Genomic DNA, 17,907 nt, shown 5'->3' with positions numbered 1-17,907 from the left:
AGCACCTAGAGGATAATAGGGTGATAAGTAGTAGCCAAAAAAACTGTTACCTACCTTTCGTAACTGTTGTTCTTCGAGATGTGTTGCTCATGTCCATTCCATGCTACATGTGTGCGCACCCATGTGCGCGGTCGTCGGAGATTTTTGCCTTAGCAGTATCCGTAGGGTCAGCTGTGGCGCCTTCTGGAGTGCTGCGCTCATGTGGCGGTGTATGAGGCACTGCCAGCCCTATGCCCTCTCAGTTCCTTCTTACCACCTGGGGTGGTTAGTCAGAGCGCCTTTCCTTGCTTATCAGGGGCTAGCGGTTTTTCTTGTTTTACTGACTTAGAGTCTTAGGGCCTTTGTAAATAGTTCATTTACAGTAATTAGTTATGTAGTTGTTAAGTATAGTTGATAGTTAGAAGTTAGAGTCCCAACGGGGACTTCACCCCAGGCAGGGTATGCCCCGGTCTCCCGGGTTTAAGCCCTGCGTGGACTGCAGCAGGCCTATTCCTGTGAGTGACCCCCATAGCAGCTGTCTGAAGTGCTTGTGGGAATTGCACGTCATGGATCGGTGCCGGATCTGTAGAACTTTTGTCCCAGAACCCAGAGAGAGCATGACATTTGTTTGACGGCTCTCCTGATGGAATCTGCCCTTCACCCGGCTTATGAGCTGTCCTGTCAGGTCGCACTGAGCGCCTCGGCCTCTGTGTGCACCGTGCCGCTGGCACTGGGCGGTATCCGGCTCCACTCCCTATCACCGGTGTTTAAGAAGAAAATGGAAAAAGCACAACTCCCCGGCACCGAGGAAGGCTGCCTGGGGTCGTCTAGTAAGGGATCCGGGCCAGGCCACTCCTGAGCCATGTGTTCATGCCTCTCCGGTTGGAACCACTAGCCTCTTAAAAGGCCTGCCTTTGACTCTCGGGAGTGGTATGGGATCCAAACCCCTGCCAGCACCATCGTCCTCCCAGACTCCCCTGGCGCTGAGAGAGCACAGGTCTCCGTCAGGTAGCAGCCCGATAGATCTCTTGGATCGGTACCTGTTCCAGGAAGGCTGCCAATTACGCCTGTGCCCTAGTCGAGTGTGCTGTCACAGTCGCCGGCAGAGGCATCTTTGCCAGCTCATAGCATAGTGGATGCGGGCTGTGATCCAGGATGAGATTCTCTGGGCAGACATTGGGCAACCTTTCATCCTATCTTCAACTGCAACGAACAACTGCATTGACTTATGGAAGGGCTTTGTTCTATGTGTGTAGAAGGCCAGCGCCCATCTGACGTCCAGGGAGTGCAGCCTGCATTCCTCATCTGTTGCATGATGGTTGGGACAGAAAACTGGTAAGTATATGTCCTGACCAATATGAAACTGGGAAACTACTTTGGGCAGAAACACCGAGTGCGGGCACAGCTGGACCTTGTCCTTGTAGAAGGCTGTATAGGGTGGCTCTGCGGGTCGATGCTATGGAGACCAAGAAATAAACTTTCCAGGAGGGAAGCAGGAGAGAACAGGAAGCCAAGGGTTCGAAGGGCAGACCCATGAGCCTGGACAGCACAAGATTCCGGTCCCAAGGGACCTGTACCCTTGCTAAGTGGTATCCTAGAGGATCATAGAGTGATAAGTAGTAGCCAACATGGATTTGTCAACAACAAATCATGCTAAACCAACCTAATTCCCTTCTTTGACAGGGTTTCTGGCCTAGTGGATGGGGGGAAATAATCAACACAATAAATCTTGATTTTAGCAAGACTTTTGACAGTCCCACATGACATTCTCATAAGCAAACTAGGCAAATGTGGTCTAGCTGCAGTTACTAGAAGAAGGGTGCACAACTAGTGTCGTTGAAAAAACATATTCCAAGAGTAGTTACTGATGGTTTGCAGTCAAACTGGGAGGACATATCGAGTGGGGTCCTGAATCTAGTACTATTCAAATATAATAACTTGGATGATGTAGTGGAGAGTTCACTTATAACATTTGCAAATGACACCAAGCTGGGAGGACTTCAAAGGACAAGAGTAGAATTGAAAATGACCTTGATAAATTGTCAAGTATCAGAGGGGTAGCCGTGTTAGTCTGGTTCTGTAGAAGCAGCAAAGAGTCCTGTGGCACCTTATAGACTAACAGACGTTTTGCAGCATGAGCTTTCGTGGGTGAATACCCACTTCTTGCATCCGAAGAAGTGGGTATTCACCCACGAAAGCTCATGCTGCAAAACGTCTGTTAGTCTATAAGGTGCCACAGGACTCTTTGCTGCTTCTTGATAAATTGGAGAATTGTCTGAAATCAATTAGATGAAATTCAGTAATGACAAGAGCAAAGACTATCCATAGAAAGGAAAATCAAATGCACAACTAAAAAAATGGGAAATAACTGGCTAGATGGTAGTACTGCAGAATAGGATGTAGGGATTTCACAAACTGAATATGAGCCAGCAATATGACACCTTTGCAAAAGACTGATATAATTCTGGGGTATATTATCAAGAATGTCATACGTCAGACATAGGAGGTAATTGTGCACAGTAGAGTGGAACTGGTGAGGCCTCATCCGGAGAATTGTGCCCAGTTTTGAGGACCACACTTTAAGAAAGATGTGGACAAACTGGGGAGAGACCAGAATGGAGCAATAAAAGGTTTAGAAAACGTAATCTATGATGAAATGTTAAAAATGGCCATGTTTAGTCTTAAGAAAAGAAGTCTGAACAGGAACCTGATAAGTCTTCAAATATGTTAAGGGCTGTTAGAAAGAGGATAGTGACCAATTGTTCTCCATACCCATGAGGATAGGACAAGAAGTAATGGACTTAAACTGCAATAAGGGAGATTTAGGTTAGATATTAGGAAAACTTTCTTTCTATAAGGATAGTTAAGTACTGGAATAGTTACTGAGGGAAGTTGTGGAATCCCTGTCACTGGAGTTTTTTAAGAACAAGTTAGACAAACACCTGTCAGAGGTGATCTAAGTATACATAATCCTGCCTCAACTTGGGTGGACAGACTAGATGATCTTTCAAGGTCACTGCCAGCCCTGCATTTCTATGATGCTATGATTTTCATTCTGTTCATGAGGACTATTTTTTTAGAGGGACGATGGGCACTTTAGCTAAAGTGCATAAAAGTATTATGGTTGAGCTAAATAAGAAGTTACTTTGCAAATTATCCTTATTTAAATCCCAGATGTCTGTATGGTCTTTGAAGTTCTTGGACATCATCTCTTAAAATGGATAATCAAGTCCAACTATCAAGGCCTTCCTATCCGTTGCGTAAAAAGTATAATTCGACAGGTAAGATTTGCTAATGTTTTTTTCTACAGTGTTGCTTTATTTTAATGTTAATGTGTTGATACTTCAACTGCAGATCATACCAGGAAATATACAGTAGGTATTCATTTCATAGGTGTTGAGAGTATTTTTTCCTATAACATAGATTTGTGCACATTGCTTGCTTTGTTTGTGTAGATACTCCATTGGCTACTGAGCTCTTTCACAAAAAATATGCTTACATTTTTAAGTGAATCTGTTTCTTACAAATTTAAGAGTATTTGTGAAAATAAGGAAATCAGTTTTCTTGATTGATAAATCAACCACAATTTCATCTTTCCTACTGAGCCACCTTCAGAATATACAACGTCAGATCAATGGAAAAGAATATAAACATAATATTTAACAAATTAATACCAATTGCATCTCTCTCTGAAAAACAGATCCTCAGGAGATATACATTAAAAAACCAAGGATAGGATTTTCAAATGTATCCAAATAATTTAGGAGCACAGATCTAAAGATGATTAGGCACTTTTGAAATTCCCACTATTAGAAGTTCTCTCTTATATGTGCATTCCTACATTGCCCCATACAAACCAAATTGCTGGGGAGATGATCTTACAGAAGTGATGTGCCAGAGAGGGAAAAGATCAGACATATTATCTTATTGTTAGGACCCTACCAAATTCATGATCCATTTTGGCAAATTTCACGGTCATGGGGTTTTAAAAATCATAAATTTCATGATTTCAGCTGTTTAAATCTGAAATTCCACGATGTTGTAATTATAGAGGTCCTGACCCAAAAAGGAGTTGTGGGTGGTCACAGAGTTTTTGTAGGGGGAGCTGCGGTACTGCTACCCTTCCGTGCTCCTGCTGGCAGCGGCACTGCCTTCAGAGCTGGACAGATGGAAAGCGGTGGCTGCTGGCTGGGATCCCAGCTCTGAAGGCCGAGCTGCTGCCAGCAGCGCAGAAGTAAGGATGCCATGGTATGGTATTGCCATGGTATGGTATTGCCACTCTTATTTCTGCGCTGCTGCTGCTTGCAGAGCTGGGCCCTCAATCAGCAGCTGCCACTCTCCAGCCGCTGAGCTCTGAAGGCAGCAGAGCAAAAAAAAGGATGGCATGGCATGATATGGTATAGTATTGCCATCCTTCTGCACTGCTGCTGGCAGGGCACTGCTTTCAGAGCTGGGTGCCCGACCAACAGCCACCTCTTCAGCCACCCAGCTCTGAAGGTAGCGTAGAAGTAAGGGTGGCAATACTGCGATCCCCCTAAAACAACCTTGTGACCCCCCTGCAACTCCCTTTTGGGACAGGACCCCCAATTTGAGAAACTCTGGTCTCCCCAGTGAAATCTGTATAGTATAGGATAAAAGTACATAAGACTAGTTTTCACGATCTGTGGCGCGTTTTTCATAGCCGTGTATTTGGTAGGGCCCTATTCATTGTGGTTTTTTGGTAGATCATTATATCAAACCTAGTGATGGTCCAGACCTGGATGATTTCCAGGACAACCAAAGTCTGTGATGCCAGGTACTTTTTTGCAGTTTTGCACTTATGTAAATTGCTAATATCAACATTGGTATTTTTATTGTATTATTTTTAAATAATAATCTTTTGAAATAATTCTTCCAGATTATTTTCCCCAAATTTCTTGCCATATTTTAACTGACATATCTCAACATTTAATTAAATAGCCTGAGTGAAACAGAGGCCCTGATGCTGCATCATCTTGTATAAGCGTGAACCTTATGCTCATATAAAGTCGGTTGTAGAATGAGAGCCAAAATTATTTGCTAAACAGCAGCCTAAGATGGGTCAGTGTAAGGAGTGATCTGCTTTAATCTTTTTAAAATCAGTAATGCAGTATTTGATAGATACATATTTCTAAAAGAAATTAAATCTAGTGATTCAAATATCACAATGCTTTTTTATAACTTTTATCCTTATATGATTTGAATAAGGAAAAGGTACATGAAATTTCAATTAAGACAAGTGTAATACAATAAGGTATTGTACATATAAACAATGCAAAGTATAATTAAATTATAATTGAATATGAAGAGAAAAGAAGTGAAGAACAAAACAAAAGAAAACTGAATACAAGGAGAGATGTAGGAATCTGTATAAAAATGCTTTCTGCAAAGATACCACCTGTGCAGGACTCTCACTACTTGGTCTCAGTTTCTTCAAATGATGCATATATTCCCCACGCTTCTCAAGGTGTTTTGGCCTTGAACTTTCTACTCAGTTCCTTCTTGACCATAGACAGCAAAGTAGCTCCTTATGTGAGCTCTACCATGTCAGATGCCTCTCCAACTCTGTATCCCATTGCATTTTTGCAGTGCTTTAGGTAGCCTTTAAAGAATGTCCTTGCCTTCCAATCATGTGTGATTGTTTATTTCAGAGTAGTGGTTCATGAAAACAATCCCTGTTCCTGAGAGCTCAGGATCTAGGTTTGTAACAAGATATGTGGCAAGATTCTTATTACCGAGATTCCTTCAAAGATGGTATTTTTAGAGAAGGGAAAATTACTTGTGTAATTCTTCTTCTCTGAAGATATCATCTTGCAGGATTCTTACACACACACACCTTTGCCCTGGGAGTTCACAGGAGTTTTCTTTAACCAGTCGTGATGTATTTACATCTATGTGTTTTTTTCTGCCTTGGAAGAAATGTGTGTGTGTGTGAGATCAGCTTGGCTTTATGCAGGGTCTTCATTTCCTGCTGAATTAGTATCGGACTGAAATGTTAAAGTGAAATTGGTCGTAGTTGGTGGTAGTTCAGGGGAATTTGGGGCCACCAAGATGGGAGGCAGTTGACAGATGCACTTCGCCACAACTGCTGCTCTTTGGGGCCAAAAACTTCCAGAGCTTGTGGTTTTCCACATGTGTCTCACTAGGAAGCTGAGATCAAGGAGTGAAAAAATTTTAAGATTCAGAAAAGCAGAATGAAGGTAAGTATCCTTTCCCTATTAACATTATAGGAATAATCTCCATAGGGAATTAAATATTTCTCCTTTACAATGTAAACTTTATTTTGTACTCTCATACAAAGTTATTTCAGATAGTGATGTGATCTATCCTTTACATCTAGGTTTTGAGTTGGATTTGTACAGATATGGATTACTTACTTTGATCCATTTTAGACATTCTTTTGTTGAGTTTTGCTTTTTATCCCTATTATGTAATAGACATAATTCAGGAATAACTGGCAGTGTATGACTAGTATTTTGGTTTGTTTTCTCAAGCATATATTCCCAATATCTTTTTCAGAGTAAGGCATTGCCAAAACAGATGGCCTGCACACTTTGCATGGAACATACTGGATACAGCTAATTGTATTGTATCCATTTCAGTTAATTGACATGTTCTTGTTTTAGGATGTCCATCTATAATCTCAACCAGATGAGATCAATGTGTATTTTTTCCTAGGATAATTTCCCATTGGCCTTGTGAGGTTGCTTGCATAAATTGATGAATCAACACATACATTTTTGTGCATGATCATTGTTAATCTTGATTTCCTTAATAGGTTTATCTAGAGATGATTGAACTGGTTCTGGTAATATAGATCCAAGTAATTTTTGAGAACAGTCTTTCAATATTAAATAGGTCTAAAACTAGTTTAATCCAAATTTTGTCAGAAAAGAAGGCAAATCCCTAGACTTTGAAATATGACAAAGTATGAGCAAAAAAGTCAAAAGCCAAAATACTTCCAAAATTAAGTTACTAAAAATTAAATTCAGAAATAATACAAATAAATTAAATGAACCCCTACTAAAAATATACAGTTTAAAGCTAAGTTCTGACAAAGAAGCTGAAACAATCCACACACACGTCATTAAAAAAAAAGAAAGAGTAGGTGAACAATCAGTTATAAAATGCAGGAGAGAGTTACATATAGTGGAATTGGGATGAATGGAATATGTGGAATTGTACGGATGGTATGACTAGCGAACCACAATGCTGCCAGGTGGTTTATCTCATAAGGTATGCAGCTTTTCATCCTCTCTTCTGTGGTTTGGCATAGATAAATAGAACTTGTGCAGTAGATATACTGAAAGTTTAATTTTGTCATGAAACAGTCTAGGTGTTGCATTGTTTGCTGGACAATAAACATTTGTATTTAAAACAAATTCTTTTGCTATTTGTTATAATAGAGACATCTTGGAGGACAGTCTAAAAAACCATATAAATCTGTACTTTACAAAATGCTTTGTCAGATTTAGAACACTGGTTGAAAATTTGGTTATAATCTTATTCAGCTGCATAATTCAGGCCTAGTTCTAATCAGTAACTGCTGTTTGAGTTGTTTAATAGGAAACTCAGTTTCAATGTTGAGCAGCATTTGATCTATTTTCTTCCCCCAGATCAGAACTGTATGAAATGTTATACAAGAGCCGATTCTGTAGAGCTGCAAAATGGTCTGTTGTCAGAGGGAAAGTACTGTTGTTCCAGTGGGAATGATTGGAAGTGCAGATTTACTAATGTTGAAGGAGTCTGCCTTTTGGCAGTAAAAATTAAAGCACTAGCCCAGAGATCGGCAACCTTTAGCACACAGCCTGCCAGGGTAAGCACCCTGGCGGGCCGGGCCTGTTTGTTTACCTGCCGTGTCCTCAGGTTCAGCTGATCGTGGCTCCCACTGGCCGCGGTTCGCCGCTCCTGGCCAATGGGGACTGTGGGAAGCGGCAGCCAGCACATCACTCGGCCCGTGCTGCTTCCTGCAGCTCTCATTGGCCTGGGATGGTGAACTGCGGCCAGTGGGAGCCGCAGTCGGCTGAACCTGTGGACATGGTAGGTAAACAAACTGGCCTGGCCTGCCAGGGGGCTGACCCTGGCGAGCCGTGTGCCAAAGGTTGCCGATCCCTGCACTAGCCTATCTGACAGGGAACATGCTCTGAAATTCAAATGATCCAAAATTAGCATCTTGTATTCTATGTGTGAACATTCTTGATTTTTGTTTAAACGAACCATGTGTAGTAAGTAGTCAACTCTCAGAGGCATAATGGTCTGCAATCCTGGCCCTGTGGATGGAGGGAAGGTTAGCTATCAATGAGAGAGAATCTGATAAGTGGTGCAAAGTATCTCTTGATGTGGAGCAGTAAAATTTTTATATACATGACCTTTCCAAGTGATAAAATGTACCACAGTTTGGATCCCCCTAAATGACATATATAGGGATATTAACGGAATATTTCCTGTCTGCATTTTTTTGACACCCGGGAAAAAGTAGCTTTTCTTATCCATTTCAATCTTTCCCTTGCCAGATGATGTAAATAAAAGCCAGGGATTATGCCCAGTCTTGGTCTCAGTCCCTCACAGATACTTATAGTATTTGATATTTTTCTCACACAGGTTTAGTGCAGCATCATATCTTCTATTTTTAGATTATAGCTATCTGATTAAAGTTGGGGCTAAGAACATTCTTATCTATAAATCCTAACATTAGTATAATTCTTTGTCACAGATCATGAAATTCACTGTTATTTATATCATAAATAATAATTTGAAATTATGTCACAATAATAGAAAGGATCACTGTACCAGCAAGCCTCTTAAATACATTTGATTTAATTAAAGCTTTTAAGACTCTTTGCGGGTGTGTGAGAACTATTTTCTGTGTAATGTATATACCCTGCTAATGCAACAAGATAAAATTTTTGTATTGTTCATGGTTTTTACCATCAAATATTCTATAATAATTTTCTATCACTTGAGACTTTCAAATTCCTCGTCAAAAATGTTTCTTAGCTGGATTAGTAGAGAACAGGAACCAAATAAATCAAATAATAATAGTTTAATAATTATCAAAAGATGTGATTCAAAATATGTATTTATTTTAAAAGAAACCCCAACCAAAATTAAATCTTAACAACACAAAGGTCCCATAAAAATTTGAGTTTTTTGGTTTTGTCCTCTACTTCCAAAACTGGGCAAAAATCCTTAACTTTATCAAGTGTGCAATTGCAAATTTTAGCCCTATGTCTGAGAATCAGTTACTTAAGCTTCACTGAATTCCTTATCTTTCTAGCATTAAAGCAGATTTTTTTGGAGGGGCGGGGGGAACTTAGGGCCTTTAATGTATTCTGAGAATCTTTGTCTTAGTCTCTGTGTTATATAGAGATTGTTAAAATGAGGAGCTGCTGTGGTAGATGGAGTAGATGAATTGTGAGTAAAGCTGATCAGGAATTTTTCATTTAAATGTTTTTAACTGGAAAATGCTGATTAGTCAAAACCAAAACTTTTCATTGGGAAAGTTTGTCAGGTCAAGGATAGAATTTCTGGTGAAAACTAGAATGGTGTGGGAGAGAAAGAGAAAGGATTGACTCTATAGCCAAGTTGTTAGGGCATACCTGGGATGTGAGATAGATAGGTTCAAGTCCCCGCTCTGCCTGATGTGGAGCAGAGACTCAAATATGGGGGTCTCTCGCATCCTAGATGAGTGCCTGAATGATAAGGCTATTGACAGTTCTGGGGTGGACAATCTCTCTCCTGTTTTTTGTGAAAATTTTTTGAAAGTTCTCAGTTTCATTCCAGTGCAGAGCAGGCGAGTTTTTTAAATCTCAAAAATTTTTGCAAGATGGGAAAACCATTTCTCAACGAGCTGTAATCATGAGCATTTTGTTGATGTGGATGTTACTTTTAGTGTCCTTTCTCTAAAACTTGGACTTGTTGTCATCATATATCCTTTGAGGATAAACTGGGGTTTCTATCCTTTAAGAGAAAAATCCCTGCTCTTTCAGTTGATTTTTCAAATAAACAAGCAAGTTTTGGAATTTAGTGGACCAGACTTGCACGCACAAATCCAGATTAGCGATTCCAGTATTAGGTTTTTGAACCCACACCTTTAACTTTTAAAATTCATCATATCTTGAATGATTCTGAGAAGGGTTGGATTAAGAATGTGCTGTGTAATGTCTTGATAAAATGTTTAGAGGGGCACAGGGTTCTTGTGGATAAAGCACAGAGATTCTATTTTCCACACTGCCATAGACTTCTTCAGCGACATCAGATAATTCACTTAATCTGTCTGTTCTTAATGGTGTTGTGAGGCCTAGTTCATTTGTGATTGTAAAGTGCGTTAAGATTTTTTGATGGACAGTGCTGTAAAAATGCCGATTAATATTATGAGGGTGTCATTTTTTCCTTGTTACCAATTTTACACCAGCATTTATGTAGATTTGTGTGATAATTTACAGGGTGCTTCCTGCATATAATGTAAAAAATGTGCCCTGGGCTAAATAATCTGTGACGACCAAGATTTTATAACAAATAAACTTGGAATGCCAAAGGTGAAATAGATAAAAGTGGACAAATCATCATAACATGTTGTCACGTTGGAAGCTAAGATAATATCGTAAATCTAAGGAAAATTACCTTTTGTTTAAAACAATGCATAAAATATATTTGACTGTTTGAACATTCAGAATATTAACATCTTATAAAATACTTATATACTACATTGAAGTCAAGTTTTCATATTTTACTGCATTTTAATTAGAATAATTATTTAAACAGTATTTTTCAACTGATTTTGTTGTATACAGGTCCTTCAGGGTTTAGATTATCTACATAGCAAATGCAAGATCATCCATACAGATATTAAACCAGAAAATATCTTGATGTGTGTGGATGATGCTTATGTGCGTAGAATGGCTGCTGAAGCTACAGAGTGGCAGAAAGCTGGTGCTCCTCCTCCTTCTGGCTCAGCAGGTACAGTAAGAGAGTTAAACTTGCTGTAAGTAAAACTGCATTGGAAAACAGATGATAATCATATTTAACTTGTTCTAATTAGTGAATATTATATATTTTAAATGACTGAATTAAATATGTGAATGTTAATTACTTGAATGTATTCCTAGTTTAATGTAAGTATTAATTTAGACCACGGGAAAGCCATCTGAGGGCTATTTTCTGTTTCTCAAGTTGGTATGCTCCCAGTATTCAGAGTACTGTAATATAGGGAAATGATGTGCCTAAACAATCTTTCATATTTTTCAAGTTGGGAACTCAAATGACAACTTTTAGCTGCACTGGAGCCCTGCTATACTGCAATAGTCACAATAGTTAGTAACTTTAAATTGTTTTCCAATTCTGTCCCAAGTTCATTACCTTAAATTTCAATTCGTCTGACTTCTAATCTAGGCATTATAGTTAGATCTAGTGATGTCACAAAAGTCTTGTAATCCCTGATCTTTGACCTTTGAAAAGTGAATGTATTGTACATACATCAGTGTCCTCTTTTAGGTATACTTCCCACTCACATATAAAATAGCTTGTGAAATTTGCCTAGGGTTCAGATTGGACTGTACCTTCTTTTCCTGATAAGGATTTGCACAGTGTGGATGGCTAGAAGAGTTCACAATGAAACAGTAAAGGGATACTTAGAGAAAATGTGGCTTTCTAATGGTCATCAGTCTTGTGGCTCCTGGTCATTTATCAATCCACGGTATCAGCCACAGGAATGGGGAAAAGATAATATTTAAGACAGTTATTATATAGCACTATGGAAAAATGTATAAGGAACAATAGTTGAGTTTTATTTTAATAAATGTAGTCTGTTACAGCAGGAATCAATCAAGCAAGCAAGCACGTTGTTTTCAGGTCTTCACATTTTTCCAAAATACTCACCATTTAGACTGAAACTTTTCAGGCTTAGTCTTTGCCTGAAGATGATTTTTTTTTAAGTTTGAGCAAGAGTGGGTCAGCCATCTGGAATATTATATGCTTGATTTTAGACATGCGTAAAGATTTTTTTTTAAATGTGTTAGTTTGGAAATAATGTGTAATCATGTAACTAAAGGCTGTATAGTAATTGCACAGGGAGACAATGAAGATTGTGCTTGCAACCTTGATGTTGTTTCTTGACTTTTAAGTGACTCACTGTGCAACCTTAACATTCTCTTCAATGAAGATATTTGATTGAATTATTTATATAGTTGGTTCTTAGCCAATGGTAATTGTTACTTATAACACTTCCCCAGAACTAACTGAAGATGAGTGCAGTATTTAGCTCTTTGCATAGTTCCATCCTGAGCTACATGGTGTGATGGTGTTGAATTTTGAGAACCTGCTAAAAAAACAGTGCTCCTGTTAGATCCAGAGGAGCACTCTGACTCACAGGTGCCAACTTTTGTTGGCGCTGGTGGGTGCTCGCGCCCCCTCCCTGCCCCATTGGATCCCTTCCCAAATCCCCGCCCTGGTCCCACACCCCCTGGCCCTACCCTGACTCCGCCCCCTCCCTGCCCCATTGGATCCTTCCCCAAATCCCCGCCCTGGCCCCGCCTCTTCCTCAAGCGTGCTGCATTCCTCTTCCTCCCCCCACCCTCCCAGGCTTGCACAAAACAGCTGTTTCACTGCGCAAGCACTGGGAGGGAGGGGGGAGAAGCAGGATGCGGCAGCCCGCTCAGGGGAGAAGGCGGAGGTGAGCTGGGACGGGGGGGGGGAAGCGGGTCGGGGAGCTGCTCCGCACCCACCAATTTTTCCCCGTAGGTGCTCCAGCCCTGGAGCACCCACGGAGTCGGTGCCTATGCTCTGACTTAACCAACTGTTCAGAACTGAAGTTGTAAAAGGGCTTTGCAGTCTCCATCTGCCTCAGTTCTTTTCTTTGCTTAGTTAGCTACAATACTGCGACCTTTGCTCATGTCCAGAGAGCTTTTCTTATTTTTTTCCATTTCCCCCCCAGTAGATACTTTGTGTTTTCAGGAGTTTTTAGACTTTTCTTTTTCTTCTGTGCCATTGCATAGTACTTCCAGGCTCAAAGTGGACTTAGGGCCCTACCTACATGGCTAGGGCCCTACCAACTTCACAGTCCATTTTGGTCAATATCATGGTCATAGGATTTTAAAAATAATAAATTTCATGATTTTAGTTATTTAAATCTGAAATTTCGTGGTGGTGTAATTGTAGGGATTCTGACCCAAAAAGGAGTTGTGGGATGGTCACAAAGTTATTGGAGGGTGGGGTTTGCGGTACTGCTACCCTTACTTCTGCGCTGCTGTTGGCGGTGGCTCTGCCTCCAGAGCTGGGCAGTTGGAGAGCGGTGACTGCTGGCTGGAAGCCCAGCTCTGAAGGCAGACCGCCACAAGCAGCAGCACAGAAGTAAGGATGGCATGGTATGGTGTTGCCACCCTTACTTCTGTGCTGCTGACTGCAGAGCTGGGCCCTTAATCATCTGCAACCAATCTGGCTGTTCAGCTCTGAAGGCAGTGCAGAAGTAAGGGTGGCAATACTGCAACCCTCCCTAAAATAACTTGGCAACTCCCCCTGCAACTCCCTTTTGGGTCAGGACCCCCAATTTGAGAAATGGTGGTCTCCCCCCGTGAAATCTGTGTAGTATAGGGTAAAAGCCAGATTTCATGGTCTGTGATGCATTTTTCATGGCCTTGAATTTGGTAGGGCCCTACACATGGCTAATCTGGCTCTCAAAGACCCCTGGGAAGAGTTTGTGATGTGTTTTGTGTGCCCTCTCTGTGTTCATAAAGTCAGATGTTCACATAGATTAATTTGTCTTGGGGAAGCTCATTCCCTCTGCTAATAGTTGGATCCTTTACACCACCGGCCTTCTGAGATGCCTACACCACAAAATTAGGTCGACTTTAGTCAAGTCAACCTACAGCCACCACAGCAATTAAATCGGCTGTTGTATCTACATTGCCTGCCTTCTACCCATGATGTGTGTCCTCACCAGGAGCGCTTGCACCATCTGAAGTGGGGTACTGATAGCTGAATGGGGGCTCCCAGCTGAGCCCCCCTGCCCTGGGGCTGACAGCCAGAGCCCAAGATGAAATGTGAAATAATAGCAGCTGTGAAACTGACTAGAACAGGGGTCGGCAACCTATGGCACGCGTGCCAAAGACGGCACGGGAGCCATTAAAAATCCTGCCCAGACTTGCCCGGCCCACTCTTCTCCGCCCTCCGCTGCCCCCTACCGTGGGAGCAAGGGGCAGGGGACAGAAGCTAGGTCCTGCTGGCTCCCCTGCCTCTTCCCGCAGTGTGCTGGGTTCCTGCCCCTCCTCCTCCTCCTCTCCGTCCCTCACTCCCTCCCTGCCGGCCAATCAGCTGAGGGAGGGGGTGGGGGAGGAGCGGAGTCAGTGTGCTCGCTGCTCCTGGCAGGGACAGGGCCTTGGGGAAGGGGGGGGGAAATCGAGGCATATCCCCACCAGCCCCCTGCCGTGAGCACCCCACGACCACAGCCCACACACCCAGCCCTCTGCCCTGACCCCCCCCACACACACCCAGCCCTCTGCCCAGAGCCCTGCAGCCCCGCACACACCCCATGCTCCTGCCCTGAGCCCTGTACCCCCCTCACACACACCCAGCCCTTTGTTTGATTCCTTCACCCCCCCAACAACCCCAGCCCTGACTCTGGCACATACCCAGACCCCCCACAGCCCATGCCGACACCTTCACCCCCCTCACATGCCCCCAGCACTTTGCCCTGACTCTTGCACCCCCCCACATACCCAGCCCCCCCACACCCGATGCACCCCCTACATCCTGACTCTTGCACCCCCCCACACATTCCCACCCCCACCCTGAGCACCAAACGGGAGTTCCTGCACACACACACCCACATTCCCACCTGCACCCCTTGCACCAAATGGGAGCTGCCCAGGTAAGCGCTCTACACCCAAACCTACTGCCCCAACTCTGAGCCCCCTCCTTCATTCTAGCTCCTGGCCAGACCCTACACCCCACCCCCGAGCCTGCTCCTTCACCCCCAGCTCTGTGCTCAGTGCACTCCCACCCTCAGCTCAGTGCAGAGAGAGGGGAAGAAAATGGGCCAGAACCAGGGAGAAGGTAGGTACCCACTCTGTGTGGGCAGGGCTGGGACGCCAGACCAGCAGTGGGCTGAGCGGGTCCGGCAGCCAGGATCCCGGCTGGCAGGAGCCGGCGGATGGAACCCCTGAGAGGCAGTGGGCTGAGCCGCTCAGCCCACTGCTGGTCTGGGGTCCCAGTTGCCGGCCCTGCACAGCCTGCTGCCGGCCTGGGGTTTTGGCTGCCGGCCCCTTGCCAGCCGGCGTCCTGGCCGCAGGCCCCGCTCAGCCTGCTGCCGGCCTAGGTGAACGGAACCCCAGACCAGCAGCAGGCTGAGCAGGCCGGTAGTGTAAGATCAACATTTTAATTTAATTTTAAATTAAGCTTCTTAAACATTTTGAAAACCTTGTTTATTTTACAATATAACAATAGTATAGTTATATAATATATAGACTTATAGAGAGAGACCTTCTAAAAAACATTAAAATGTATTACCGGCTCGTGAAACCTTAAATTAGAGTAAATAAATGCAGACTCGGCAACCACTTCTGAAAGGTTGCCGACCCCTGGACTAGAATGTCAATTACACTGCTTGTAGGCTCCCTGCTGTGAAATTGAGCCCCCTACTGGGCTCACAGCTCGGTCAGTGCTGGGATGGAGACTGGCCCTAGCTCTGAGCCCCTCTTCATTGACTTCAAGGGGGCCTCATACCTTGTCTCCGTGAAAGCCTACTCCCAAGCAGGAATTGATTTTTTTTCTGTTCAGTCCAGCACCTTATTCAATTTTGTTACTCTTCCCTGAACTACTACAGATTTGTCAGTATTTTTTTGGAAATGAGCAATGGCACTTTCCATGGCTAGTTCTCTTTTTCTCTGTACTGCCCTCCCTACTGCTGATTGGTCACTCTTCGTGTTCTGGCTTTAGTCCACTTTCCTTCAAAGCCCCAGTGAGCACACATTTCTGCCAGTTCACTGCCTCCTCCTCCTAACTGCTGGTTCCCAGTCTGGTGGAAAGGTCAGGAACTGGTCATGGGGAGTTGAGTTGCGTAGGAGTAGCTGGGATCCATGCAAGTTTCTGGCAGCAGGGAGGCTAGACAGGACTTGCTAAAGAGTCCTGACCTAACCCAGCTAGTGGAATAATTTTGTTTAAACTGTGGTATTCTGAATAAGAGACTTTTGCTTTATTCTCATATTATATTGATCGCTATATTTAGAGGGACAAATTTTAAAACTAATTGCTTTTAAAGTGGGAAAATGAGTAGGCTGTTAACAGTAAGACAGTATGAGTTGGGGAATTGTCTGTAGGTTCATAGATTCATGGGTAAGACCAGAAAGAATCACTGTATTCATCTTGTCTAACTGCCTGTATAGGCCACAGGATTTCCCTGACTTAATTCCTGTTTGAACTACAGCAGATCTTTTAGAAAAACATCCAATCTTGCTTTAAAAATTGCCTGTAATAGAGAATCCACTGCATATCACCTCTGTTCCAATGAAGACAACTAATTGTTTTAGGTTTGTGGATACTTTTAAGGAGACAAAAGACTACTGTACCGATAAATAAAAAAAGGCAATATATTCTATTTTATATTTTATTTCAGAATCCTTTTGTAAAAATGTACTTACATCATCCTGTGAGTTTGACTTTATTTTTTCTTTTTTAGTGAGTACTGCCCCACAACAAAAGCCTGTAAGTATATCTGTATAACTCATATCTAAAGCATCTTGCTGTCCTTTAGTTGTTATTAACTGTTAGACTACTGACATTTTACATTCTATACAGAAGCTAACTATAGCTTTTGTCCTTAAATGAGCACATTTTGTACAGTTCTGCAGTCTTTGTTCATTTTTCATGATTTTATAGCAAGTTATATCAAGAGTGGTCTAAGAGTTCTTTTCTAAGATAAATTTTTTCTTTCATAGTAATGATACATTTATTTAAAAAAAGAAATATGAATTATAGACAAAAATATATAATTGCAATTTTTAAGCACAATATTTACCCTATCATGACTGTTGATGCATTTTTAGCAGTCTCCAAAGCTATAATAGTAGCTTCATGTGGAATGAAGTTGAGGAATTGCCATTTTTCATCTTTTTTATGGAATAATCCTGATCCTGCATGCTTACTGTTATGCACTGTGAGCAGTCCGATTGACTTCAGTGAATTATTTCTGGCTGTGCTGCACAGTTGCTTGAAGATTATGGGGTCTATTCATGAACCTTTCAGAGCAGAAATTTGCCCTTCATTTCGTACACTTAAATCAATTATTTTGAATGACCACAAGAAGAAAACTTCCATATATATATTAGAAAACTCAAAATACAAAAGATGCCATATTAAAATTGAAAATGGAGTCAAAATATTACAGTAAAACTACATCAGTCTGCTATCTCCAACCTGTTAATTTTTCTTCTGCTTGCTGTTGCTGTACCTGGAAGTTCCTTTTTTCATTCCTTATGGTATATAAAATTAGAGCTTTTATCACTTCCTTCTGCCATTAGTGATGCATATGTTTTTGACATGAAGTGGGTAATAAAACTGCTTTTCATATTTATGGAATTGTAACTAAACAACACATACATTATTTAAAATACTGCATATACTCGATCATAAGCCGATTCGTTTATAAGCTGATCCTTCCAAGATGGATAAGAAAAATGGAAAATTTTTATGATCCGTTCATAAGCCAACCCTATAATTCAGGGATCAGCAAACTTTGGCTTCCGGGCCATCAGGATAAGCCACTGGTGGGCCAAGATGGTTTGTTTATCTCGAGCATCCACAGGCACGGAGGTAGACCTAAGTAGACAAAGTGTCCCAGTGCACCAGCTGCTTACCCTGATGGGCCAGGACAGCAACTGGTGGGGAAATTTTTTTGGGGGGGAGAAGCTGGGGCTCAGG

At 42.1% G+C, this 17,907-nt stretch overlaps 1 protein-coding gene across 12 annotated transcripts in view; it reads left to right on the top strand.

The window, feature by feature from the left end:
* SRPK2 (SRSF protein kinase 2) overlaps window positions 1–17,907 on the top strand; it is a 308,919-nt gene that overhangs the window by 199,996 nt on the left and 91,016 nt on the right. For all 12 annotated transcript variants that reach the window (XM_045029990.1, XM_045030005.1, XM_045029982.1 and 9 more), the window contains 3 exons: window positions 3,154–3,260; window positions 10,791–10,956; window positions 16,667–16,692. In XM_045029990.1, the coding sequence (XP_044885925.1) occupies window positions 3,154–3,260; window positions 10,791–10,956; window positions 16,667–16,692 (299 nt within the window). The remainder of the gene's footprint in view (window positions 1–3,153; window positions 3,261–10,790; window positions 10,957–16,666; window positions 16,693–17,907) is intronic.

The sequence above is a fragment of the Mauremys mutica genome, chromosome 1, assembly GCF_020497125.1.
Source record: "Mauremys mutica isolate MM-2020 ecotype Southern chromosome 1, ASM2049712v1, whole genome shotgun sequence".
Lineage (NCBI taxonomy): Eukaryota > Metazoa > Chordata > Testudines > Geoemydidae > Mauremys > Mauremys mutica.
The sequence above is the reverse complement of the archived record's forward strand: the minus strand, read 5'-3'. Positions and strand labels throughout refer to the sequence as shown.